Source organism: Rhinolophus ferrumequinum, chromosome X (genome assembly GCF_004115265.2).
Source record: "Rhinolophus ferrumequinum isolate MPI-CBG mRhiFer1 chromosome X, mRhiFer1_v1.p, whole genome shotgun sequence".
In the NCBI taxonomy this organism is placed as follows: domain Eukaryota; kingdom Metazoa; phylum Chordata; class Mammalia; order Chiroptera; family Rhinolophidae; genus Rhinolophus; species Rhinolophus ferrumequinum.
The window spans coordinates 89,038,790-89,066,299 of NC_046284.1; the positions used below are offsets into that span (position 1 = coordinate 89,038,790).

At 36.9% G+C, this 27,510-nt stretch overlaps 2 protein-coding genes across 2 annotated transcripts; one reads left to right on the plus strand and one right to left on the minus strand.

Moving 5' to 3' along the window:
- The first annotated feature begins 490 nt into the window (after window positions 1–490).
- Window positions 491–14,438, plus strand: FUNDC1 (FUN14 domain containing 1). The gene is made up of 5 exons (XM_033119144.1): window positions 491–679; window positions 1,470–1,626; window positions 5,171–5,246; window positions 9,730–9,858; window positions 11,905–14,438. The coding sequence occupies exons 1-5, from the start codon at window positions 652–654 to the stop codon at window positions 11,980–11,982; spliced, it is 468 nt and encodes a 155-aa protein (XP_032975035.1). The 5' UTR covers window positions 491–651; the 3' UTR covers window positions 11,983–14,438.
- A 452-nt stretch (window positions 14,439–14,890) lies between these two features.
- Window positions 14,891–15,308, minus strand: LOC117029880 (cytochrome c oxidase subunit 6C). The gene has a single exon (XM_033119156.1). It carries the CDS (start codon window positions 15,270–15,272, stop codon window positions 15,045–15,047), a length of 228 nt encoding a protein of 75 aa, XP_032975047.1. The 5' UTR covers window positions 15,273–15,308; the 3' UTR covers window positions 14,891–15,044.
- Between the last annotated feature and the right edge of the window lie 12,202 nt (window positions 15,309–27,510).

Consider the following 27,510-nt stretch of genomic DNA (forward strand, 5'->3'; position numbering starts at 1 on the left):
AATTTAAAAAATTATGTCAGAGGACTAACTCGAGTTAGGTCTGCTCCTAGGGCTTTCTTTACCCCCCTCAGGTTACTGGGCAGGAAACGTGTGGAGAGGAAGCGGATAAAAAATTTTCAATTCCCAGCAGCAGAGCGTTAGAAAAAATTCCACCCATTAGTGAGCCCTTGCCTCCTTAGAACAGTGTGGTTTGAAACAGGGTTTCTCTTATTTCCTTTTAAAAAGCCTTTTTTTCTCAAGGGCTTGAATTCTGGTACAGTGTTCAAAATGTCAAGCTGGTTTTCGCTTTATAACATGTAATGAAGCCCTCCTCTCCAGCCCTGAGACTGTTTAAAATAAAATAACAATTTAGGTCGTGGAAATTCTAGGGGGGTGGAGTGGGAAGCTAGGGTTGCCGACGACAACGAACTACAGCTCCCACAAGCCCTCGTGGGACTGCTATCCGACCAACGTCCCACCAGTCTTGCGCTTGCGCAGAAGACCCTGCGCTAAGAGGAGGGGGCGGGGACAGGATAACGCGCTCCGAGGAGAAAGAGAAGAAGGAGGAAAAAAGAGACCATAGACTTCCATCTGGGCCTAGAGCGGCTCTTAAAGTAGTGGGGAGAGGAGGGCGGGCGGGGACCACGTTCAATACAGGCCGCCGGCGGTATCATGGCGACCCGGAACCCCCCTCCCCAAGGTGAGCGGCCGGGGCCCGAAGTAGTATCTGAGACGCGGCTCACAGCTCTCGACCTTGTTCCAGGGGCGCCTCTTCCTTCCCCTGCTCCAGGGTTCCTGGGGCTGTTTTTCTGCGACAGGCCCTTTGAGCACCCCTCTGATCTATACTCCCCCTCCCCTCTCGGCGGAACGCAGGCGAAAAGCGATCCCCACCCCCAACACAGCCCACCTCCGGCCTTACCTTCTTCTCTGGCCCCTCATTTCCATCTTCAGACGCGTTTTTCAGTCTTAACTCTGAAGTAATTTCTTCTTGACGGACCCCCTAATCGGTTCTGTCAGGAGAACCCCTTCTTTCTCCCACCGATGAAAATGGACCCAGTTCTAGCCCTGGCCCTGAGATTTGCGGGTTACCCTTCATGTTGTGAAACTGATCTGACGCTATTGAAATTTGGAGGTTAACCCCTTACTGCTGTGTAACTTTGGCCTGATCCTACTGAGACTGCTGTGTAACTTTGGCCTGATCCTACTGAGATTTGGGGGAGGGGGACGACCCCTCACTGCTGTGTAACTCTGACCTAGCCCTGGTTCAGGCCCCCAGGCCGGCCCTGGGCCTTTGCAAAGGAGATGCTAGGCCCTTTTACTCTTGAGGCCCTCGTCTCAGGGATTGGATGTAACAAACTCTTAATGTTTCCATCTAGATCTTTTTAACTGTAGTCGAAAAGTAATAGTGCTTTGTAACAGATAAAAATTGTGTAGGACGGTTCTGATTTTGGTTGACTCTAAATGTATCTTCCCCATTTTGTATTTTGAAGAATATGAAAGTGATGATGAATCTTATGAAGTGTTGGATTTAACTGAGTATGCAAGAAGACACCACTGGTGGAATCGAGTGTTTGGCCACAGTTCTGGACCTATGGTAGAAAAATACTCAGTAGCCACCCAGATTGTAATGGGCGGAGTGACTGGCTGGTGAGAATAACATCTTTTTCATTACATTTCACTGGGAACCTGACTGACTGCTGCCCTTTTGTACATGGGACAGTTACTGACCTCACTTACTAGTGGTTTTACACTGTTAATCCCAGAAGAGCTCTAACTTGAGACTTTTCTCTGTGATATGATTAGTGTAATCTACACTCAGAGACTCAGTGTTGGGTTTTGGTGATCTCCCTCCCCGCTGCCCACAATTGTTCCACTGTTTCCTCCTCACCCTTCCTTTGATTCTTTATATATTTTTCCCCTTCTCAAATTTAGCTAATGTAGTGGATCTGATTCAGTGATAGTAAAGAGAAAGAAATAGATGAGTTAATTATATATTTTACTTGATCAGTGCTAACAACTGGAAAAACCTGTGATATTCCCACAGTAGAACTGGTCTCTAGGATTGTCAGCTCTATAGAGAGCAGTGAAAATTCTCAGTAAAAATTATTGATTATGATACAGATGATTGTGTTGATTTTTGTGGGCTAGTTTGGATTGTAATACTTGAAGAGGAGTTGTAGAACACTGAGCCTTTGTTGGAATTAAAGGATGGATTGCTTATTCTAATAATATGGAATACATTAAGCAGTTAAGCATTAACCTAACCAGTTAACATTTCAGATCACATGATTACATAATTGCTACTATAGATCTAATTCTGTTATTCTTAGAATAAAAGATTAGCCAAGTAACGGGTCAGAAACAAGTTTGACTGTTTATTTTGAAAATGTTCATTACCATAGAGAATTTTTAAAGTTCGTGTGGGTGCTTAACATGTGCACCATCATTTTTTTCCTTAGATTCTAAGTTAAATTCATCTTACATTAATTTAGATATTTACATATTTAAACTTGATAAGTATAAAATTAATTCTTTAAATTTGTATTTTACGTGCACCTTGGAACAATGGTGCACTCCTCTGTGCCTTTTTGTAAATGCCATTTGATGGTAGAAACAATCATTGTGAAGGTTCTGTGATGAAGAGGTACAATATTTATTCATGATGTATACTTATTAATGCTGCTTATGAATAAAGCCTGTAATTAAAAGAGATGCCTGGTTAGGGCCCTGGTTATTCAGACGATTCTCCACAGGCTAGTTGTACCTTGATCTCCATAATTTAGGGTCTGGTCCCCTGTTTAAATAAGCTCATAATCTGGTGCCATGGGTGATTGGTTAAAGTGTCAGGGCCTAAAGCCCTATCCTAAAAGAGATTAAAAAGTAATTGAGCAATAGAATTAAATCATTGTATGTTTTCTCCTTGTAGCTCAAACTCAGTGAGAAACTCCGTAATTGGCAGAAGTTTGCTTGGAAAGCCTAGGGATAGAGCAGAGAAGTTGGTTCATTTTAGTGACTTATGCCATCAAGCAAAGGACAGACATGCTTGTGGAGCACGCTGCCTGGGATGTTGTTGAGACTTGACTGCTGCTTGCTTCCTCCACTCCTTTTCTGAGCCTTTGTTGCGGACTTCCTACCTGAGGGACAGTCTTTATAGTAATACATGTTTGGATAATAGCCAGGCATCAGCCCAGGGACTGTGTAATAGGACTAATACTACACACGTGATTTGCTGCAATGAGTTTAGATTCAGTGTAGTAAATTTTTGTAATTTTCTTAGGATATAAAACAGATGTGCTACTGTGGCATACGTGAAGGAGGAATGGTTAATAGGCATTAACTTAACTAGTTAACAATACAGACCAATTCAGGACATGAGTGGGACGCTGAGGAGATTATATTTAGCTGTAGGTAACTATAGATTTTTTTGATCATAATAAGAAATTAAAACTAATGTCAGGGTGGTTGGTTGCTAGGAGAAATGGAGGTGTGAAGATTAATTAGACGGTCTAGAAGATTAGTTGGTGTGGTCTGGGAACAAGGTAATGATGCCTTTGAGAGTGGAAAGAAGACAAGAGTCAAATAATGGTTTGAAGATAGAGTATATAGAATTGGCAATCAGTTGGACCCTGAAGGCAATGAAGAAGCAAATTCTGAGATGAATATGTGGTGGCCAGTGTAGAGAATGGTGCTGTCACTTACAAATTGGGAACTTAGCAACAGTTGGTTTGGTTGGAAAGATGATGTTTGCTTTGGGACATTTTGAATACAGGCATGTCTTGGAGATACTGGGGTTTCCATTCCAGACCACAATAATGTGAGTGGTAATCTTTCTGCTGGTGAAGGGTCTTGCCTTCAATTTGTGTAAAAAAATGCAACATCTGTGAAGCACAATAAAGTGAAGCGCAATAAAACGAGGTATGCCTGTATGTAGCTCTGGGTACTAGAGGAGCTCATCCTGTGATTAGAAATGTAAATTTTCCATTTATGAAAGCATATTAGTTTCCTAGGGCTGTTGTAGTAACAAAGTACCACAACTAGGTGGCTTTAAACAAGAGAAATTTATTCTCTCTCAGGTCTGGGGGCTAGAAGTCTGAAAAGTGTTGGCAGGGTTGGTTCCTTCTTGGAGGCTCAGATAGAGAATCTGTTCCATGCTTCTCACCTAGCTTCTGGTGGTTGCCAGCAACCCCTGGCATTCCTTGGTTTGTAGACTTAGTCCAGTGTTTGCCCCGTCATCACATGGCCATCTTCCCTGTGTGTTTCTGCGACTTAATGGATTAAGTCATATTGGATTTAGGGCCACCCTTCTCCAGTATGGCTTCATCTTAACAAATTACATCTGCAGTAACCTTCCAAATAACTGAGGTTCTGGGAAGGAAATGGATTCTGGGTGGACACTAACCCGGTACAGAGGACTAGAGTTAGCAATCTGAGATTCTTTTGCACGCTGTGGGTCTGGAATACTGATGGGAATATGAGCTCACTGAAGGAAGGAATCACACAGGCAGTGTGGGGTGACATTCTTATAGGATAGATGAGACAAAACAAGTTTAATATAGAGATAGATATAGATTATAGATTATAGATATAGATACAGATATAGGTAAGGAAACCATGGGAAAGGTGGACTGAAGTGTAGTCATGAAGGTGGAACTCCAGATGGACCTTAAAGAGTAGAAAACCTTTAGATAATGCAGAGCCAGTTAGAAACCCCTAGAAACAGGGAGATTAATAGCTTAAGCAACGGTGATGCCCTGTTTGGAAACTAATTGGGTTGGAGCAGAAGGTTTGGGTAGTGTGGGGGTTGGCCAGGTGTATACAACATCTTGACTGTATTGAAAAAACAGAACAAATCCCCTTTATTGTGGGGAATTTCAACTTTAGAAATGTAAAAGGAAGAATATAATGAACCGCTGAATACTCAACATTCAGTTTCAGTAGCCAACCTTTTTTTTCCTATAAATCCCCCTCCTTTTATTTCCATTCCTGGAGCACACCTCAGACAATTTAATTATGCACTTTTGAGTAGCTCATATAACTGAAGGGAAACATTGAGGGTTTCTGAGCAGGTAAGGAATATGAACAGAAGAAATGGGAAGACATTAAGATTTTATTAGGAAAGCGATGAAAAGTAGAAGAGGGAGAGAGTTTAGTACATCATTGATCTCATCTTTTGTTATTTTTTTCATTAAAGGTGTGCAGGATTTTTGTTCCAGAAAGTTGGAAAACTTGCGGCAACTGCAGTAGGTGGTGGCTTTCTTCTCCTTCAGGTATGTCAAAGCTTTAGTTCCTTGCCTCTGCTTACATATATAGCATTTGGGAACTGAGAAAGTCAAGTTTAGCCATTTCACTCCTGTCCACTTTAATAAAAGATGGAATTTTTCTTTCAGGCACCAGTTTATGAAAAAACTGAAGTGAGTTTTCAAAGCTGGCACCTGTCATGAAAGACAACAATTAAAATACTTTAACTTTTTTAAGCATAGTATGATCCCATTTATTAAAAAGACAATTATTAAAATTCAAGGTGCCTCATTTCTTTGTTATTACTTACCCACATTTCCCTTTAAGCATCTCCCTAGCAAAATAAACATTTCAGCAATACTGTAAACCTGTTCATCCTGACCATTTTAAACATACATTTAAAATTCATACAGTATATAAAATTCAAAAGGTCTCTTTCTTTCCCATTTCCTAGCCATCAGTTTTCTTTCCCAGAGGAAATTGCTGTTAGCAATTTCTAACATGTTTTTTAAAACCAGGGAACCATAATAATATAGAAAGTGGAAAATTGGGTTTAAAAAAATCATCCATAATCCTGTTTCTGAGGCAGGTGGATTTGAAATTTTAGCTTTGTTCATGTTCCTCTTAGGTTTAAAAATGCTTTGCTATTAGAGGATGTTTATCAGAATATTATCTAGCATTCATGTCTGTTTGGCATTTTCCCAAAAATATTGTTCCCTGAAAATCAAATATAGTAAATCCTGAAATTGAAAATCTCTGGGAATGAATGTTAGCTGCAATTTTACCTGTCAGTCATACCAGATTTTAAACATAATTGATGGTTGTAGCACCCAAAATCTGACTTCATCACTTAAGCCATTGACCATGTAATAACCATTGTTGTTGCCTGAAGTACTAAGGGACTGGACTTGTATGTGTTAAGTATATATTTTGAGTTGTTTTCTAAACAACTTTTAAAAGTACATATTTTTCTCTCTTTTGGTGGCATTATTAGGAGTTATTGCTTATTGTGGTAAGAGGTAAAAAGGAATATGGTTAATATCTAAATATAGTCCTCTGAGTGAATATGCCAGCATTTGTGTAGAAGAGAATTTTATTTAAGCTGATTTTGACTTGGGTTTATATAGAATCAAGAATTAAGGTATTTATAGAATTATCATGAATTAAGGTATTTAATTCTACAGCTATTTGAAAACTCAGTTGTCATTTCTGTTTAGTGGAAAGGGGTACTGGACTGAAGCAGAGTTTCCTGAAATGTTCATAAAGTAGAATTATACATTGCAATCTACTGCATGTCAGTTTTTCAGAAGTCCATTTCAGTCCACTCGGTATGCACCATTCAAATCCACATGGCTACCTTCTACTTCTCCGGGCTTAGTCTACATACTTTGAGTTTACTAAGCAGAAGAACGTGGGACTTGTCTGCATTAAACCATTTTTTCCCCACAAATATGACTTACATTGAAAATTCAGTAGAAGGAAATAAAGACGAAATAAAAGTGACAAATGGCTTTTAGTCTAATTCCGTCATATTTTTTAGGCTCACTTCCATATTTTTGTTACCTGTACTTATGTTCAAAGATAAATACTAGTTTACTTAGAACTTAAAACTTTTCTAGTAACTCAATATTAGGTGTCTTCCAGTAGGTATTTATCACACTGCCATCTTAAAATAGACAGTGGTATATAAATCTTTTAAACTTATTTTTTTGGAGTTGTATGTTCCCATAATTCAGAGTCAAACACATGTACAAGGCTTGTTACAGATTAGAGTGATACTCTGCCTTCCTCACTAACCCCCCATTTTTCCCTCATCTTGAGGCAACCACTTTGAACTCTTAGCTGACTTTTAAGATATTTATCTTTTTTTCGTAAACAAGTTACTTGAACATTTCTTGATATTTCAGTTTGAGGTATTAACTATTGGTTTACCAGTATGGAATATGAGAATTTAGCTGTCATTTATTGAACTTCTCTGTGCCCCCCACCCCCCATCTCACATACTACCGTGTTTCCCCAAAAATAAGACCTAGCCAGACAATCAGCTCTAATGCATCTTTTGGAGCAAAAATTAATATAAAACCCGGTCTTATTTTACTACAATATAAGACCAGGTATAATATAATATAACATATAATACCATGTATATATGATATAATACCGGGTCTTATATTAATTTTTGCTCCAAAAGACGCATTAGAGCTGATTGTCCAGCTAGATCTTATTTTTGGGGAAACAGGATAGTATGCTCCTCCCCTCCCCCCACATCATCTGAGGGTCATTACTTGAATCTGTAAATATATGTCTTGAATCATGTTTGGGAAGGTTTTGGCCATTATTTCTTTTAAATATTTGTTCACTCCTTTCTCTCCTGAACATGACTCAGATTACATGCATGTTAGCATTTTGATAATGTCCCAAGGCTTTGTTCATTTATTTTTTTCAACCTTTTTTTTCAAATTGTGTAATTTCTAATGATGTAGGTTCTAGTTCACTGACTCTTTCTTCTTTCATCTACCTTTTGCTATTAAGCCAATCCAGCTCTACCTTTTGCTATTAAGCCAATCCAGCAAATTTATTTCAGATATTGTATTTTTCAATTCTAGAATTTCCATTTGGTTCCTTTTATATTTTCTGAATCACTGGTGAGATTTCTTACCTTTTCATTGATTATTAGTGTAGTTTCCTTTACCTCACTGAGCATAGCTATAATAGCTGCTTTAAAGTCCTGATAGTTCCAATATCTCGGACATCTCAGGGTTGGCATCTGTTGATTTTCTTTGGAAACTAGGCTGCATTTTTCTGTTTTATCAAATAACTGGATTTTATCCTGGGCACTGGGACTTTTTATGTTGTGGAGACTCTGGATTCTGTTTTATTTCTCTGAAATGTGTTGATGTTTTGGTTTTAGCAGGCAGTTAACTTGGTTAGACTCAAATTGCAAACTATTTCACCTGTGGTGGGTAGCAACTCAAATTTCAGTTCGTTGCTTTTAGCCTTAGCCAGAATGCTTGGTTCTGCCCCATGAATATGTGGTTCAGGACTTGGGTAGAGTTTACACAATAGAATTTAGGACTCCCCTTCTCTACAGCTCTCCCTTCTGGCAGCTGTTATTGTCCTGGGCTCTGTCCTCTGGTTCTTTCAAGCCAGAAAGATGGCATATTTTCTGTTGAAGTGTTAGCCACCCTGCAACTCCATCCTGCCCTCAGGATAAAGCCAGAAAAATGGGCAACTCATCTTTTATTGGTCACCCTTTCTACAAGTTTGAACTCCCTTTCAAAATCTGCTTGCTTTTATGAATTCTGGAGCCCTTGTATTTTATCCAGGGTTTATAGTTGCTGTCTATGGGAGAGTCCAGTCCCTAAGGCTCATCATCACCTCCATGCCTGTGACCCAACAACTACTGCCAGGAAAAGCTTTCACTTGCCATCTGATTTAATCACCACCATTTTGCTGAGGCTGGAGTTTGAAGTGATAGTAGGTGAATAAATACAGGAAGAAATCCAGCTAAATAAATTCTTCTATGTAGTCATTCACAGTGAAAATGGAAGCTAAGATTCCCAACTTATTTATATAAAATTGGATGTTTTTATTATTTGAAGTATTTTATGTGTGGTTCATAGTCAAAGCGATGCATTAAAAGGTTACAAAGAAAGCCTAAGCTTGATAGAAGTGATTTATAATGGTATACAAGGCTTAATTGTTTATTATTCATGTGATTCTTTATATTTTGATTTTATTATTTGGAGGGACCAGCTTACTGTACTGATTTACATATACGCTGTTGTACCTGTTCAGATTTTGTAGTGTCTCAGTAGCATCACATGGGAGTTTTTCTTATGGTTAATAGGCATTTAGCTATAGTTTTATTAAAAGAATTTATGGCATGAAACTTGTGTAGAGCATATTTCTTTTATATTGTACTTTCAAAATCAATTACCAGAAAGTATTCTTAATTTAAGTAGAATCAGATTGAGTGAAGATCTTTTATCAGGCTACTTTAGATTTCTTTAGTGACCTAATAACTGATTGGTTTCTGATGCCTTGTAATTAAACATCTATTTAATTAAAAGTTACATTTTTATTAGCTGCATAATTTTGATAATCTCTTCTTTTTACTAATTCCCAATTCCAAAAGTTATGATAGAATTACAGTATAGTTATAATTTTTGAAATTTTCCCCTATCATGTACTATACTTTTCTTAACATAGTGTTCATCACATCTAAGTAATTATTTATGCTTAATGTCTGTTTTCCCTAATGACCCGAAGTTGTCTGAGGGTGGGGACTTATGTCTCCCTTGTTCTTGGCTATAGTTTGGAGGCCTGGAACAGTGCTTGGCACAGATTAGGCACTCAGTATCTGTTAAGTGAATTGTGAATAAATTGTGATTTCTTCTAAGCTTCATAGTTTTTTTTGAAATCTGAATGTATGTATATATATTCCCGGGTAATAGATTCATTAGCAACCTAGTTGGTTTAGAATTAACCATTTTTATTACATTTTTGTAGATTGCTAGTCACAGTGGCTATGTGCAGATCGACTGGAAGAAAGTTGAAAAAGGTGTAAACAAAGCAAAAAGACAGATTAAGAAACGAGCAAATAAGGCAGCACCTGAAATCAACAACATAATTGAAGAAGTAAGACAATGTACATTTTTGCCTTTTTTTGCATGGGTCTGGCTTAGCAGCAAATGTGACTAGGGATTTTCTTTTTTAAAAAAATTGGTGTTTTGGTCATGTCTATAGTATTAAGTAAAATTTGGGATCAAGCTGCCATTTAAATCAATTGCTTTTTTTAGTAGTTAATGCAGTTTTCTCTGCCTATCTCCCATCTACTTGGATCTGCATGTAAAAGCTGATAACATTCTTTCAGAGTATTTCCTTTGCTTTTACAAATATGTATGTGTGTAGATAAGCTGTGGTAATACTAAAGCTACCTATTTTTTCTTGAGGTGAAATAGTTTTAAAATGTGTATATTTTATTAATATATTAGTTTTACTAATGTTTTTATGTATATTTGGTCTATTTTCTTCTACTCTGTTTAGAATTGAATTCTCCCTTGTCTTTGTTTTTGTTCTGTACTTTTACTTATCCCAACTTTTTATTTTGAAAAATTTCAAACCAGTTGAAAAGTTGAAAGACACATACAGTGAATACCCAAATACCCTCATCTGTTCACCAAATTGTTCACATTTTGCAGTATTTGCTTTATTTGTGTGTGAGATTTACATGTTTTTTTTTTTCTGAACTGTTTTAAGACATCATGACTTTACTCTGAAGTACTTCAGCATCATATCTACCAACAGTACGGATATTCTCCTATACAACTATTACCCTTATTAATTCTCAAATATTTAACATGACACAATAATGTTTCCTAATATACAGTCCACATTAAAATTTTTTTCACAAAATATCTTTTATACCTTTTTTTCATAATCAAGGATTATATTTTTCATTTGGTTGTCATGTTTCTGAAATCTCCTTTAATCTTGAACAGTTGCCTCATCTGGGTTTGTGTGTGTGTGTGTGTGTGTGTGTGTGTGTGTGTGTGTGTGTGTGTGTTTTCTGTCTTTCACAACATTGACATTTTTGGGTTTTTTTGTGTGGTTTTTTAAATTTTTGAAATAGACTTTATTTTTCACAGTAGTTTTAGATTCACAGCAAAATTGAGCAGAAAATACAGAGGGTTCCCATGTCCTCCCTGCCCCCACACCTGCGCAACCCCTCCATTGTGGACATCCCTCACTGCAGTGGTACAACACTGACATTTTTGAAGCATCTAGGTAGAATATCCCATTGTTTGTCTGATTGCTGCATGATTTTATTTGGATTAAACATTTTGTCAATGTGGTATATTTTTGATTCTGTACATTTTTTTCTTATTGGCTAAGTAGATTGTCAATATTATGCATGCTGTGGGAATTTATTAAATAATCTGTGTTAATAACTTGCTGAATGCATCATTAATGTCTGCCCTACTATAAGTAGATTTCTTTTTACCCATGAGATTATTGCTTGGCTGTGGCTTGGGTGCTAGAACAGTGCTTGGCACAGAATAGGCAATCAATATCTGTTAAATATACCTGTTATCTCAGTAGCTGAGAAGCTTACTGGGCCTGGCTGGGGGCTATAGCCTCCTTCAGTTTATAATAGACAGCCTTGGTATCATGTGTGGTGGATGGCACATGCTGTAGTAGGTGTACAAGCATTTTTGCTAAGTATTTATTGAATTGAGGAAAACATCTGAAAACGTTATTAGCTCCAGATTCAATAATTAAGAGTATTTTTTAAAATTTTGCTTTGTTTTTCTTATTGTGGTAAAATATGCATAACAAAAATTAACATTTTAACTATTTTTAAATGCACAATTCACTGGCATTAAGTATATCCACACTTTTGTGCAACCATTACCACTATCCATTTCCAGAACTTTTTCATCATCCCAAACAGAAACTCTAACCATTAAGCAATAACTCCCACAGTTAACCCCTCTCCTCAACCCTTGGTAACCTCTGTTCTACTTTCTGTCTCAATGGATTTGACTGTTCATGTAAGTGGAATCATACAACACTTGTCCTTTTTTTGGTCTGTCTTATCTCACCTAGTGTAATGTTTTTGAGGTTCACCCATTTTGTAGCATAATGAAGAGTATTTTTGTTTAAACTTACTTTATGTTTCAGGCAACAGAATTTGTCAAACAGAACATTGTGATATCCAGTGGATTTGTGGGAGGCTTTTTGCTAGGCCTTGCATCTTAAGGATATGAATATTCTACCACAGTGGAATCACCTAGAAGAGAAGTGGTGGTGACAAGATGGGCTGTCAACATTACACGCCGCTAGACTCTCCAGGGTGATGAGAAACAACTTGCTGGACAATATCAAACTCACAACTTAGCGTTTTGCCATCTGCAGTTTGGCAAACTAGTATCTGCTATAAAACAACCTATATGGTACGTGTACAACAGTGTTCCTGAGCAGAACATGGCTTTCATTTATTTAAATCAGATGTTCTTTATTGTGCTTTATAGTATAGTGCCGATAATTACAAATTTGTATTATAGCTTCAACATTAGGGCTGACTTGTTTTGAAAGATACGTTTGCAATAAACTGAAGTGCTGTAATGCCCTTTTGTGGAAGGATTTACAAATAGCAGAATTATTAATGATATTAAGCAGATTTAATACCAATTTTTAGGTTGTTTTTCCCTGCAATTCTTCCTTTGCTTATATAATGACTGTAGTAAATAGTTTCAAGGAAGGCTCTTCTAAGGAAATGTTACATGTTTAAAGCTCTTTTTTCTTTTTGGTGTCTGTAGTTGTAAAAGTATATCTTCTTGTATGTAAGCTTCTAATGTTTTTATTAATGTATTTGTCATGGCAGCCTGAGCAGAACTATTTTGAGGGTACATATAGGTGGGTCATTGATTCATTTTATTAACTTTGAGTGAACCTCCTTTCACATTTCTAAAAGTCATAATTATAATTTTGGCCTCTTCTTCACAAAGAGATAAAAATCACTTTAAAATACTTAGTAGTGTAGTATGAATTTACTGTCTAAAGAACAGTGATTTTTCTATATAATCATGAAAATTATAGCTTAAAGAGAATTGTCTCCTTGATCTAGTCTGAGAGTAAGAGCTAAGGCTTTCAAATTTTTGGTAGCATTATGCTGGTTGAACACTAGGCCATTTGACTTAATTCTCAGGGCTGACATCACACTCCCTTTGTGGCTCTTTTGCCCAGAAAAGCTTTCTGTATTGTTTGTTTTGTCTGTAGAGTTCTAGGTTGGAATTGGAAAAAACATTAGAACAACAAGTGTTGGAGTCTTCAGATTGGAAAGACTTTGCAGATATTTAGACTATCTCCTTTTGATAGGAAGTGCCCATAGTATATTTTGTGTATTGTAAAAATAAGGCATTTGATACTTTCAAGATTGGTTACAATCTGTGTGCTTTCATTATTGTAAGACCCCTTAAAATTGAATGTGGGATTGGTCATCATTTTCTTCTCTTTACTCTCATTAGTGCCTCAGATACAATGCTAAATAAAACTCACACTTTCTTAATATGAAGTGATTTTGCTTATAAATATTTGTGTTTTTTTTCTTTGAGCTTTTCTCTGTTTCTGCCTTACCAAGCTATTCATTACTGTGGAATTAAAAGGAAAAAATATTCTACGTTAGGCAGAACCTTGGCTGCACTTCTCTGCTCCCTATCTGCGTGATGCTTTCATCTGGTATAGTAGGATGGGCTACTATGGGGAGCTCTAGTAGCTGGTTCAATTTGTTCATTTTGGAAATATTTATAGTGTCAGTTATGTGTATGATACACTGGGAAAGTGGAGGGAGGGTTTCACAAAAACGTCTGCCCTCAAATAGAGACTGAAATATTTCTCTATGAAAAGTTGTATAATAATATAGGGGAAGCTGGCATATGATTTAGTAGCAAATGAGTTGTAGGGATAACTACTTTCAGAGTCCAAACATGAATGAAAACTGAAAAAGACAGCACTTCATTTTTCTTTTTTTCTTTTTAAAGCTTTTTATTTATTTTAAGTGTGTTTTTCCAGGACCCATCAGCTCCAAAGTCAAGTAGTTGTTTCAGTCTAGTTGTGGAGGGTGCAGCTCACAGTGGCCCACGAGGGGATCGAGCCTGCAGGGATAGAACCGGTAACCTTGGTGTTATTAGCACCATGCTCTAACCAACTGAGCTGACCGGCCACCTTCATTTTTACCTATACATTTCCAAGTACATATTGATTTGTTTGAAAATACTTGTATAAAATGCAAAATATTACCAGTGCTCTCCATACTGTCTCCTCTCTATTAGTGCCCCTTGTTCTGCCTCATGTCTGCGCCATTTTCCCACTAGCTTGTACACTACTTAAAGCAGTTGTATGTATTAATCACTAACCTATGACACACACTATGTAATGCTTTGCTCATGGTAGGTATTCAGTTAATATGGATAAGTGAAGGAGAATGTGAAAGGTATATTATTGTGCTAAAGTTGGTGTCAACCTATAGGAAACCTTCTCTGTATAGCAGTCTAGTGAATAAGGCTTCATCAGAAAGGACTTGGTGGGGCTTGGTTGGAATGAAAAGCTTATAGCCTACCTTTGTCTAAAATGAGGATTTTTATGTTTGAGGGCATGAAGGCTGTTTGCAAGATTTATTGAAAATTGAGTATATGGGATATAGGTATTTTGTGGTGTAGGCTTTGGAAGGTATATAAAGACATTTTGACTCATTTTTAATTTTTGTTCTTATATCCCTCTCCAACGACCCCGTCACAAGAAAAGATGATTTTAAATAAGGAATATGAATGAAATATGTTCATTATAGAAAAATACATCAGCATAAAGAATATACAGAATGTTTATGATATGTCATATTTAGATAATTATTGTCCATATTTTGGTACATAGCCTTTGGAGTCTTTTCCACCTGTATATGAACACATATCCTGTATATTTTGTATAAAAATTGAGTCATAGTTTATGTACTATTTTATAAGTAGTTATTTTCAGTTACATTTTAGGAATATGGTTTTATAATAGTAGGTATTTTTTTTTCCTTAATTAAAGTTTTAATACTGAAATCAAGTATTCATAAGGTAAACAGTTAAAATCCCTAACCAATTCTGATGCAAGTGCCCAGAATTACATCAATAACTGAGCAAAAGACTTACTGTCTACAACATTTGTTTATTTATCAAGAGAAACTATCCTTTAGCCCAAATATGCATGTTTCATAGTTCAGGAACACAGGTCAGCGACAAACTTCCATGGAAGTCAAAGAAATTCTTTACACTCCGAAATCACTTTGCACTCTGAAAGATACCAGCCTTCCTCATCTCCTCAAAATCTTTCATGGAATCATAATTTCTGTAGAAATCTGCATATGCCTTCTTTCTTGGTTCAGCCACAGCAAACTTATAGAAAGCTGCAACCCCCAGAGAAACTAGGACTGCTCCAACAATATGAAATCGCAGACGCTTGGCCAAAAGGCCACGCATCTGAGGTTTCGCCAAAGCACTGGAAGACATGGTAGCTATTTTCTCCCTTAATACCAATGTCCTTCGGGATGGAGAAATGGACGCCGCTCAATAGTAGGTATATTTTTGATGAAAGAACATAAGTGCCCACCCTCATCCTCTTTTATGAGACACCCATTAATAATAGTTCTTTTTGTAGACTATATTTTAATAGAGTTATATTACTTTTATTGTCCAAGTTTGGAGAGTATATATTGAATGTCCACTATGAAAGGTAAGGAATTTTGTGCGCATCTACCATGCCCCCCCCTTTTTTATTGCTAATATATTTGTAGTTTTTTTTTTTAGTAGATGCCTTTATTACTTTAAATAGTATACTTTTTTCTGTCTTTATTTACCAACTTTAGATAATATCTGCTAACTCCCTATAATTAAAGATGAAGAAAATAAGCATACCTTTTCCCTGCTATCCTCTGGCCTTCTGATTTTTATTAAATTACCGTTACTTTTAATGGTATATTCAAATGATAGAATTCTGTGCAATTAAGAGGAATGTAGAACTATATAAATCAATCTAATAAGATCCACATGATAGTGATAAAATCAGGTTATAAACAGTGTCATCCCACTATTTTGAAAAACTACAGGTGAGTATATGCACAAGGATATTCTAGAAGCTGTCTCTGAGAGGTTGGTCTATAAGGATTTTCATGTGGTATTTTCAATATTTTTATGTTGTCTGAAGTCTTTATAGTGAGTACATATTAATTTGTCGTTAGCAAAAGTTAATTTTTTTTAGAACCAGGAATAGGAATTTAATAGATTATTGCTATTTTAGGGGCCTTTTTTTTCACTTTTCTGCTTCATTCACTGAATTTATTTTTAAGTTATTTTTCTCAAAATAATGCACATAGTTCAAGAAGTCAAATGGTATTTGACTACAAATACGGCTTCTGAAAAAAGCAGTACTTCTCTACTCTACCTCTCTCCAACTTAGTGGCTTTTCCCCCAGCGGAGTGTCAACTGTATTGGTTGTTTGTCTTGGTATTTACTACAACCATATTTCGTAGACTTTCTACTATGATAAATGACTTGACTTGGACTACCTATTATGGTAGATATGGATTTAGCTCTATAACACCTTCCTTTTTGCATCCTTGTAATAACAATTTATTAAATTCTTATGAAGTTTTGTATATTACTATGACAAATATTGTTTGCTGTTGAATAAGGACAAAACTTCCTACAGTACCTTTATGTGGAGTCTATAGCTTTAGCGTGATCCTGCGAATAGCTCTGGAGCATGAAAGGCACTGTGGCTGGCAGCATAATGGCTCCTCAAAGATGTTCGGATCCTAATCCACTGAACCTGTGAATACATTAGGTTATATGGCAAAGGAGAGTGAGGTTGCAGATGGAATTAAAGTTGCTAGTTAACCAATCTCAAAGAGATTATTCTGGAGTATCCTGGAGGGCCCAATGTAATCACAAGAGTCCTTAAAAGAAGAAGAGGGAAACAGAAGAGAAAGTCAAAGAGAGATGTGACTATGGAAGAATGATCAGACAGATGCTATGTTGTGGCTTTGAAGATGGAGGAAGGAAGCCATGAGCCAAGGAATGCTGATGGCCTCTTGAAGCTGGAAACAGCAAGAACACAAACGCTCCTGTTGCCTCCAGAAAGGAACTCAGCCCTGCTGACAACTTGATTTTAGCCCAGTGAGACCTGTGTTGGACTTCTTACCTCCACACTTATAAGGTAATAAATTTGTGTTGTCTTAAGCCAGTATATTTGTGATAATTTTTACAGCAGCAATAGAAAACTAATGCTGGCACCACTGAGTTGTCCTCCCTTGTGGCAAGAGAACTGGCTTTTTGTATCCCCATATCAAGTACTGGCTACAGTCTGCCCTTAGGGGTTGGGGTGGGTAACCTCCCAGCCAGAAAGGCCCTGTCCTGAGAGCAGTTCTCAGGAGAATGGTGCAACTGTCAGCCGCCAGCAGCTGATACTACAGCTGGGCAGCTGGTATACTAGCCTAACAAGATGGATCTCAGTGGGACACCAACAGTCTCCAATGCAGTAAATCTAAGCCAGCACTGCATGTATAAAACAATAGTTATGTCCTCTTGGGGGTAGAAGGGCAATAAAACAAATGTAGAACTGAAATATTTGAATTTGTAACGTAAAATCCTAGTATGTTCCAAAACATTGATTAACTTCACATTTGAGTATGCATGTTAAAAATTTAAAAGCAATCCCTAAATGAATTACTATTGGTTGTGAACAGATAGATACATTTCAAACATACAAATAAGCAAACCAATCTAAAGGCAGGAAAGGAAGAAGAAAGAAGCAAAGAGAAAGAATAAATAGGAAGCATAAAATAAGATGGCGAAAATAACTCCAAATATATCAATAATCACACTTCAAAAGGAGAAGTGAACAGAATTCACAATGATTTTATATCAACATCACTCTATACACACTCAAGTAGTGGGATTAGAGCCACAGAAAAGGAAATGTTTATAAAACATCACTGTTCAGTGGAGAATTATCCAAGCCTCCAGATGTAATAAAGCCTCTTAAATTTCCTTCTAATCTTCCTGCCACCAGCCCCAATCTGGGATAGACTCAGCATTTACTGTTTCTTATGTCTCATGTGTTTTTTTTTTTTTTAAAGGAGAAGGAGCTCTCTCTTTTCCTCTTCTTTTTTAAAATTTTGTTATTTTTATTTTTATTGGGGAACATTGGGGAACAGCGTGTTTCTCCAGAGCCTATCAGCTCCAACTAGTTGTCCTTCAATCTAGTTGTGGAGGGTGCAGCTCAGCTCCAAGTCCAGTCGCCATTTTCAATCTTTAGTTGCAGGGGTTACAGACCACAATCCCATGTGGGAATTGAACCGCAAGCTTGTTGAGAGCGCATGCTCTAACCAACTGAGCTATCCAGCTGCCCCTCCAGAAGCTCAGTGGCAGCTCGTCTTCAATCTAGTTGTGGAGGGCGCAGCTCACTGGCCCATGTGGGAATCGAACCGGCAACCCTGTTCAGAGCTCGTGCTCTAACCAACTGAGCCATGCGGCTGCCCCTCGTGTGTTCTTTCTTGGATTACTTACATTTTTTGGTTGAAATATTATTTTTTAATTAATTTTTTGGGGGAACATCGGTTAGTAAAACTGTATATAGGTTTCAAATGTATATAGATGATGTAGTCTATGAGGTCTGACAAGTTCACGAACTCATCCTAGAAAAAGTGCTACGTACCTCATTGCTGAATATCACTACGGTCACCTTCGAAGTACTCCTCTTGGGAAGCTATGCACTAATGCCAGTGCCTACTCCACCCTTCAAAGCAATTTTGAACTCTTTTTCTGGAATGGCCATCAGAGCTGTCGTCGAATTACGCTTGATGTCCTGAATGTCATCAAAATGTCTTCCTTTCAATATTTCCTTTATCTTCAGGTAAAGAAAGAAGTCATTGGGGGCCAGATCAGATGAGTAGGGAGGGTGTTCCAATACAGTTGCTTGTTTACTGGCTAAAAACTCCCTCACAGGCAGTGCTGTGTGAGCTGGTGCATTGTTGTGATGCAAGAGTCATGAATTGTTGGTGAAAAGTTCAAGTCGTCTAACTTTTTCACGCAGCCTTTTCAGCACTTCCAAATAGTAAACTTGGTTAACTGTTTGTCCAGCTGGTACAAATTCGTAGTGAATAATCCTTCTGATATCATAAAAGGTTAGCAACATCATTGCAACAAGCTCATGAACTTAATTGTCAGATCAGACCTTCATATAATACATCATCTATATATTTCATTGTGTGTTCACCACCCAGTGTCAGTTCTTTTTCCATCACTATATATTTGACCCCCTTTATGCTCTTCTATTACCCTCCTTTCCCCTTACCCTCTGATGACCACCAAACTGCTGTTATGTGATTGTCTTGTTTGTTGCTTTCAGTTTTACCTCCCACAAATGAGTGAAGTCGTATGGTTCTCGACTCTTTCTGTCTGACTTATTTCGCTTAGTATGATAATCACAAGATCCATCCATGTTGTCCCAAATGGCAGTATTTCATCTTATGGCAGAGTAGTATTCTATTGTGTATATGTACCACATCTTCTCTACCCAATCATCTATCGGGGGACACTTTGGTTGTTTCCATGTCTTCAACTGTGAATAATGCTGCAGTGCACATAGGGTAACATATATCTTTACGGATAAATATTTTCAGATTCTTTGGGTAGATACGCAGAAGAGGGATTGCTGGGTTGTATGATAAGTATTATATTTTTAAATTTTTGAGGAACCTCCATATTGTTTTCCAAAGTGGCTGTACCAGTTTACATTGCCACCAGCAGTGTATTGATGGTTCCTTTTCCTCCACAGCCTCTCCAACACTTGTTATTACTTGTCTTGTTGATAATAGCCATTCTGACAGGTGAGGTGATACGTCATTGTGGTTTTGATTTGCATTTCCCTAATAGTTAATAAAGTTGAGCATTTTTTCATATATCTGTTGGCTGCTTGTATGTCTCCTTGGGAGAAGTGTCTGTTCAGGTCTTCTGTCCATTTTTTAATTGGATTTTGTTGTTGTTGAGTTGTACGAGTTTTTTATATATTTTGGATATTAGCGCCTTATCAGAGGCATTGTTTGCAAATATGTTCTCCCATTTGGTTGGTTGCCTCTTTGTTTTGTTGATGGTTTCTTTTGCTGTGCAGAACCTTTTTAGTTTGATATAGTACCATTCATTTATTTTTGCTTTTATTTCCCTTGCGTTTGAGGTGAAATTCATCCTCTCTGAACCCAAGATCCATAAGTTTAGTACCTACGCTTTCTTCTATGCAATTCATTGTTCAGGTGTTATGTGTAGGTCTTTGATCCATTTTGAGTTAATTTTGGTATATGGTGACAGATAGAAGTCTAGTATCATTCTTTTGCATGTGGCTTTCCAATTTTCCTAGCACCATCTATTGAAGAGGCTTTCCTATATACTAACAATGAAATTTCAGAAAAAGAAGTAAAAAAAAAAACATTTCCTTTTGCAATTGCAACAAAATGAATAAAATACCTATCGTATTTTCCTGAAAATAAGACCTAGCTGGACAATCAGCTCAAATGCATCTTTTGGAGCAAAAATTAATATAAGACCTGGTCTTGTATTAAAATCATATTATATTATACAAGATCCAGTATATTATATTATATTTATTATATTATATTATGTTATAACTGGTGTTATATTATACCCGGTCTTATAGTAAAGTAAGACCAGGTCTTATATTAATTTTTGCTCCAAAAGACGTATTAGATTGTCCGGTTAGGTCTTATTTTTGGGGAAACATGGTAGGAAGAAACCTAACAAAGGATGTGAAGGACCTATACACTGAAAACTATAAGACAGTATTAAAAGAATTTGAAGAAGGCACAAAGACATTGAAAGACATTCTGTGCTCATGGATTGGAAGAATCAACATAGTTAAAATGGCCGTATTACCCAAAGCAACATACAGATTTAATGCAATCCCCATCAAAATGCCAATGGCATTTTTTAAAGAAATAGAACAAAAAGTCATCAGATTTGCATGGAATCACAAAAGATCTCAAATAGCCAAAGCACTCCTAAGAAAAAAGAAAAAGGCTGGAGCTATCACACTCCCTGACTTCAACTTATACTACAAAGTGACAAAATAGCATGATATTGGTAGAAAAACAAACACACAGACCAATGGAATAGAACTGAGAACCCAGAAATAAACCCACATAAATATGGACAGATAATTTTTGACAAAGAAGCCAAAAACATACAATGGATAAAAGACAACTTCTTCAATAAATGGTGCTGGGAGAATTGGAAAGCCACTTGCAAAAGAATGAAACTAGACTGCTATCTGTCACCGTTTACCAAAATTAACTCAAAATGGATCAAAGAACTAAACATAAGACCTAAAACAATAAACTGCATAGAAGAAAACATAGGTACTAAACTTACGGACCTTGGGTTCAAAAAGGATTTTATGAATTTGACTCCAAAGGCAAAGGAAAGTAAAAGCTAAAATAAATGAATGGGACTATATCAGACTAAAAAGCTTCCACACAGCAAAAGAAACCATTGACAAAATAAAGAGGCAAGCAACCGAATGGGAGAAGATTTTTGCAAACGGTGCCTCCGATAAGGTGCTAATATCCAAAATATATAAGGTATTCATACAACTCAACGACAACAACAAACAAACAATCCAGTTAAAAAATGGGCAGAGGACCTGAACAGACATTTCTCCAAAGAGGACATACAAATGGCAATAGACATATGAAAAAATGTTCAACATCACTAATCATCAGAGAAATGCAAATAAAAACTACAATGAGATATCACCTCACCCCAGTTAGAATGGCTGTCATCAACAAGACAAATAATAACAAGTGTTGGAGAGGCTGTGGAGAAAAAGGAACCCTCAAACACTATTGGTGGGATTGCAGATTGGTGCAGCTGCTATGAAAGGCAGTGTGAAGGTTCCTCAAAAAATTAAGAATAGAATTAAGATATGACCCAGCAATCCCTGTCCTATCTACCCCCAAAAATCTGAAAACATTTATCTGTAAAGATGTATGTGCTCCTATGTTCATTACAGCTTTATTTATGGTGGCCAAGACATGGAAACAACCAAAGTGTCCTTTGATAGATGATTGGATAAAGAAGATGTGTTATATATACTCAATGGAATACTATTCTGCCATAAGAAAAGATGAAATAATGCCATTTGCAACAACATGGATGGATGTTGAGATTATTATGCTAAGCGAAATAAGACAGTAAAAGTCGAGAACCATATGATTTCACTTGATATGTGGTATACAAAGCTGAAATTAACAAAGGAACAAGACAAACAAAGAAACAAAACTCATAGACACAGACTATAGTTTAGTAGTTACCAGAGGGAAAGGGGGGAGCGGAATGGTAGATGAGGGTAAAGGGATCAAATATCTGGTGATGGAAGGAGAACTGGTCTAGGTGGTGAACACACAATGTGATATATAGATGATGTAGTACAGAACTGCACACCTGAAACCTATGTAACTTTACTAACAATTGTCACCCAATAAACTTTAATTAAAACAGAAAGAAAAAAAGATACTTAAACAAAATTCAACATTTATGCGTGATAAAAGTTGCAAATACTTATTTACCATTTGTCTTTTTCCTTAATTTATGGTGTTTTTAGCATGCAGTTTTTTTTTTTTTTATTTTATGTGGTCAAATTTAGCAATATTTTTCTCTTCTTGCTTCTGGATTTTGAGTCCTACTTAGGAATTTTTTTTTATACTCCTGAAATATAGAAGAATTCACATAGGATCTCTTCTAGACATGTATGATTTAATTTTTTACTTTTAAATGTCTGTTGTATTTGGAATTTATCAGATCTCATTCTATCTTTTTCTATATAGAACAAGTTACCCCAGTACCATTTACTAAAGGTCCATCTTTCTTCCATTGTATTGAGATTCTGACTTTATCATATGCCAAATTTCCACATGCAGGTGAGTCCATTTCTGGATATTCTGCTCATGCGCCAATACCCCATTTTAAATTACTGAGGCTTTATAAAATGTTTTTTTAAAAATAAGCTTTATTTAATATTTTTTTTCTGATGGAAATATAGGAGAATGCTTTATTATTTCAATAGTGTGGATTTCTCAAAGGAGCAACAGAATATACATACCATAAAGAAAAAAATGATAAGTTTAACTACATCAATATTTAAAGAGTTTGGTGTCATAAAGGACAAACACCATTAAAAAGGTTTAAAATCAAGGATGTGAAAAGAAATTTGGCACATAGTTAACATACAAATATTGTAAGCTGCATAAGGAACTACAAATCAAATTTAAAAGACAATGGGTAACCCATTAAATAGGGACCTGGTCAAAGTAAAAGAACATGAATACACAGAAGAGGAAGGCCAGATAGTCAAGAAACAGGAAAAGATAATCGACCTCACCAGCAATCACAGAAATGCAAGTTAAAAGAACTATCCATGTCATATTTCTACCCAGCCAATTTGCAAAAAATTAAGAGTCTGAAGAATAATAAAAATCGATGAGCATACAAGTGTTATTGGAGAAGGAGGGTGAAATTTGATATACTAACACTGATGGTAGGGATAAAAATTGGTACAAGCATTTTAAGATCAATTTGACAATATCTAGCAAAGCTGAATTATATGACCCAGTAATTCCAATTCTGAGTGAATTTATTCTCCAGTTAACTTATGGTAAAGGCCACAAGGTAATATCTACAAAACTGTTTTGTGCAGCATTATTTTTTTCTTAATTTTTTTTTTTAATTTATTGGGGAATACTGGGGAACAGAGTGTTTCTCCAGGGCCTATCAGCTCCAAGTCATTGTCCTTAAATCTAGTTGTGGAGGGCGCAGCTCAGCTCCAAGTCCAGTTGCCGTTTTCAATCTTTAGTTGCAGGGGGTGCAGCCCACCATCCCATGCGGGAATTGAACTAGCAACCTTGTTGTTAAGAGCTCTTACTCCAACTAACTGAGCCATCTGGCTGCCCCTCCTGAAGCTCAGCTGCAGCTCGTTGTTTTCAATCTAGTTGTGGAGGGTACAGCCCACTGGCCCATGTGGGAATCGAACTGGCAGCCCTGTTCAGAGCTCGCGCTCTAACCAACTGAGCCATCCGGCGCCCCCTGTGCAGCATTAATTTTAATAGCTTATTTTTTAGGTCAGTTTTATATTTATAAAAAAATTGACAAGAGTATATTGAGAGTTCCCATATACCCTACACTCATTTCCCTATTATTAACGTTCTATATCAGTATGGTACATTTGTTACAATTAATGAACCATTATTGATTCATTATAAGTAAAGTACATACTTCATTCAGATCTCTAGATTTTACCAAATGTCCCTTTTCCATGCCAAGATTCCATCCAGATAGCACACTTGATTTAGTCATCAATTGCCTTAGACTCTTCATAGTGTGATAGTTTGTCAGACTTTCCTTGTTTTTGGTGAGCTTGACAGTTTTGAGGAGTACTGGTGGGCTATATTGTAGAATGCCCCTCAATTGGGGCATTTATGTGATGTTTTTCTCATGATTATACGGGGTTATGAACTTTTGGGAGGAAGATCACAGAGGCAAAGTGCCATTTTTATCACATTGTATTGAGGGCACATACTATCAACATGATTTATCACTGTTAATGTTGACCTGGATCACTTGGCTGAGGTAGCGTTTGTCAGATTTCTTCACTGTAAAGTTTCTCTTATTCCCCTTGTTTTCCATATTGTCCTCTTTGGAAGGAAGTCACTATGCACACCCCACACTTAAGGAGTGAGGAGTTGGGCTCTACTTCCTTGAGGGCAGAGTATTTACATACATAAAATGGAGTAATGCATGGAGATTTGTCTCGTCCCCATTTATTACTTTTTCAATCACTTACTCATATATCAGTATGAACTTGTGGCTATTTACTACTTTAGGTTATATCTGATAGGACTAGCCCCCATCATTTTCTATCTTTTTCAACAGTTTCTTGCTTATTCTTGCTTGCTTTTTCTCCCTAACGTACTTAATAATCAACTCCAGGAAACAAAATATCTGATACTTTTATTTGGAGCATTAATTGTATATACTACCTTAGAATTAATTGATATCCTTTAAGATGTTATCCCCAAATATGGTATGTCTTTTCATTGTTTTAAGTCTACTTTTGGTGTTTTAGAAGAGTTTTTTCATTTTCCTCATACAAGTTTTGAACCTTTCTTGTTAATTTTATGCTTAGCATTGTTATTTATTCTTTTTAAAAAGTATAATTTCTGTCATATAAATGGAATTTGGGTGTTACAGGATAAAGAACATTGGAGTATGTGTTAGTCTTTCCCATTGGACCATAAGTTCTGATCCATTTTTTTTTCAATTGATTTTTATTATGGTAAAATATACATGGCATAATTGTTATCATTTTAACCATTTGCAAATGTATGATTCAGAGGCATTACATACTTTCACAATGTTGTATACGCATCACTACTATCTATACTCAAAACTTTTCCATCATCCCCAACATAAACTCTGTACCCATTAAACAATAATTTGCCCTTTCCCCTTTCCCCAATTCCTGGTAATCTCTATTCTGCTTTCTGTCTCTTAAGAACTTCTTATTCTAGGTACCTCATATAAGTGGTATCATACAATAGTTATCTTTCTGTTTCTGGTGTATTTCATTAAGCAGAAAGTTTTCAAGGTACATCCATGTTGTAGCATATATCAAAATTTCTTTTTATGGATGACTAGTATTCCCTGATCCATTTTTATCATAAAATATATTTATCATTTTTTTACTTGATGAATAACAGTTGTAGTTTCACCCAAATCCTGACCTGAGCTTTTCTCTTTTTTAAGAATGTCATCTAACGTTGATTCTCAGTAAATATTGAATGGATCAGTGTTTCAGTGTAATTAAAGAAGCATTGCAACATAAAACAAGTGAAAAGTTAAGGATGAGAAAGCATCCAAGAAAAAGAGCTTTCTCCAGTTAGGAATTTTCAGGTATTTATAATGTATCAGATAATTCAGAACAGAATGTCTTTTCTGTTTCTCTTGATTGTCAATCCCAAGGAAACTTAACTGTGTTTTTTTTTTTTTGTAAGGGAAATGTGAGTGTAGGAAAATGAAGTCTATTACTGGTCACAATCCATTAAAATCTTTACATTATAGACCAGCCCGGTGACACAGGCGGTTGGAGCTCTGTGCTCCTAACTCCGAAGGCTGCCGGTTCGATTCCCACATGGGCCAGTGGGCTCTCAACCACAAGGTTGCTGGTTCAACTCCTCGAGTCCCGCAAGGGATGGTGGGCTCTCCCCCGTGCAACTAAGATTGAACATGGCACCTTGAGCTGAGCTGCCTCCCAGGTGGCTCAGTTGGTTGGAGTGCGGGCTGTCAACCACAAGGTTGCCAGTTCGATTCCTCAACTCCCGCAAGGGATGGTGGGTTGCGCCCCCTGCAACTAGGATCGGCAACTGGACCTGGAGCTGAGCTGCGCCCTCCACAACTAAGACTGAAAGGACAACAACTTGAAGCTGAATGGCACCCTCCACAACTAAGACTGAAGGGACAACAACTTGAAGCTGAACGGCACCCTCCACAACTAAGACTGAAGGGACAACAACTTGACTTGGAAAAAAGTCCTGGAAGTACATACTGTTCCCCAATAAAGTCCTGTTCCCCCTCCCCAATAAAATCTTTAAAAAAAAATCTTCGCATTTTAAAACAAAGGGTAGTTATAAGTATAAAGTAATATTTAAAAAAATAGAACAAAAAGAAATGACTTAGCAACGTCAAGGCCTGTTATGGAGTGACATGTGTGCCTTGGTTTAATTTGTCCTCAGGAAAGTTTTTGGTTTGTTTAGCAAACATCTAAATAATTTTTTTTTAGAAAAGAGAGATGAGCTATCTCTTCCAAAATATACTGGTTTTGGGTGGCGGGGGTGGGAGGAGGTGGTATTAACTGTTTTAAGGATGGTTTTGTGTCACAGGCAAGCAGCAAGTATACTAAAGTTAGGGCAATTAATAAGCACCACAAAATGTCATGAAGTAGCATGAGATACGTGCAAACCATTTTGGAGTTTCCTTTGTCCTTCATTGTAGGTAGTGGTTTCTCATGCTTAGTGGTGATATTTATTTTGTTTTTGGAGGGGAAGTTGTGGGGGTGGGAATGTGCTGTTCGAGACTTAGTGAACTCTCATAAAGCTTCTTTTAGATGACTGGATCCACTGTTCTAAATTTGCTCTACACACCAAGGCTGCCAGCTTTCAGCATCTCTAAGAATTCTAACTACAAATTATTTTTTGCAAAAAGAGATGTAATGGCTCTGCGATGTCAGAGGGATAGTGGATGGGGGGAGGAGGGTTCACACAGTGTGAAGGATATAAATGATAAACGTCTAAAAACAAAAAACAAAAAGAGTTAGATACTTTAAACGTATGTTCTGTAAAAATGATAAAATTTGTTTTTCCTTATAAAAGTAATACATGTTCCCCTTTATGTGCAGGGGATACATTCTAAGACGCCCCAGTAGATGCTTGAAACCGTAGATAGTAACAAATCGTAGATATATCCTAGGTTTTTTCCTGTACATACATACTTTTTTACTTGGCGGCAGCACTTCACAGCTTCTCTTTGGCATATCTGCATTGCCAGCATCACTACTCTTGTGTTTGGGGGCCATTATTAAGTAAAATAAGGGTTAGTTGAACACAAGCACAGTGATACCACGCAGTTG

Coding starts and splice junctions, on each gene's coding strand:
- FUNDC1 (XM_033119144.1), top strand. CDS start 652: ATGGCGACCCGGAACCCCCCTCCCCAAG. Junction 1,627..5,170: donor ATGGGCGGAGTGACTGGCTG/GTGAGAATAACA, acceptor TTTTCATTAAAG/GTGTGCAGGATTTTTGTTCC. Junction 9,859..11,904: donor TCAACAACATAATTGAAGAA/GTAAGACAATGT, acceptor TTTATGTTTCAG/GCAACAGAATTTGTCAAACA.
- LOC117029880 (XM_033119156.1), bottom strand. CDS start 15,272: ATGTCTTCCAGTGCTTTGGCGAAACCTCAGATGCGTGGCCTTTTGGCC.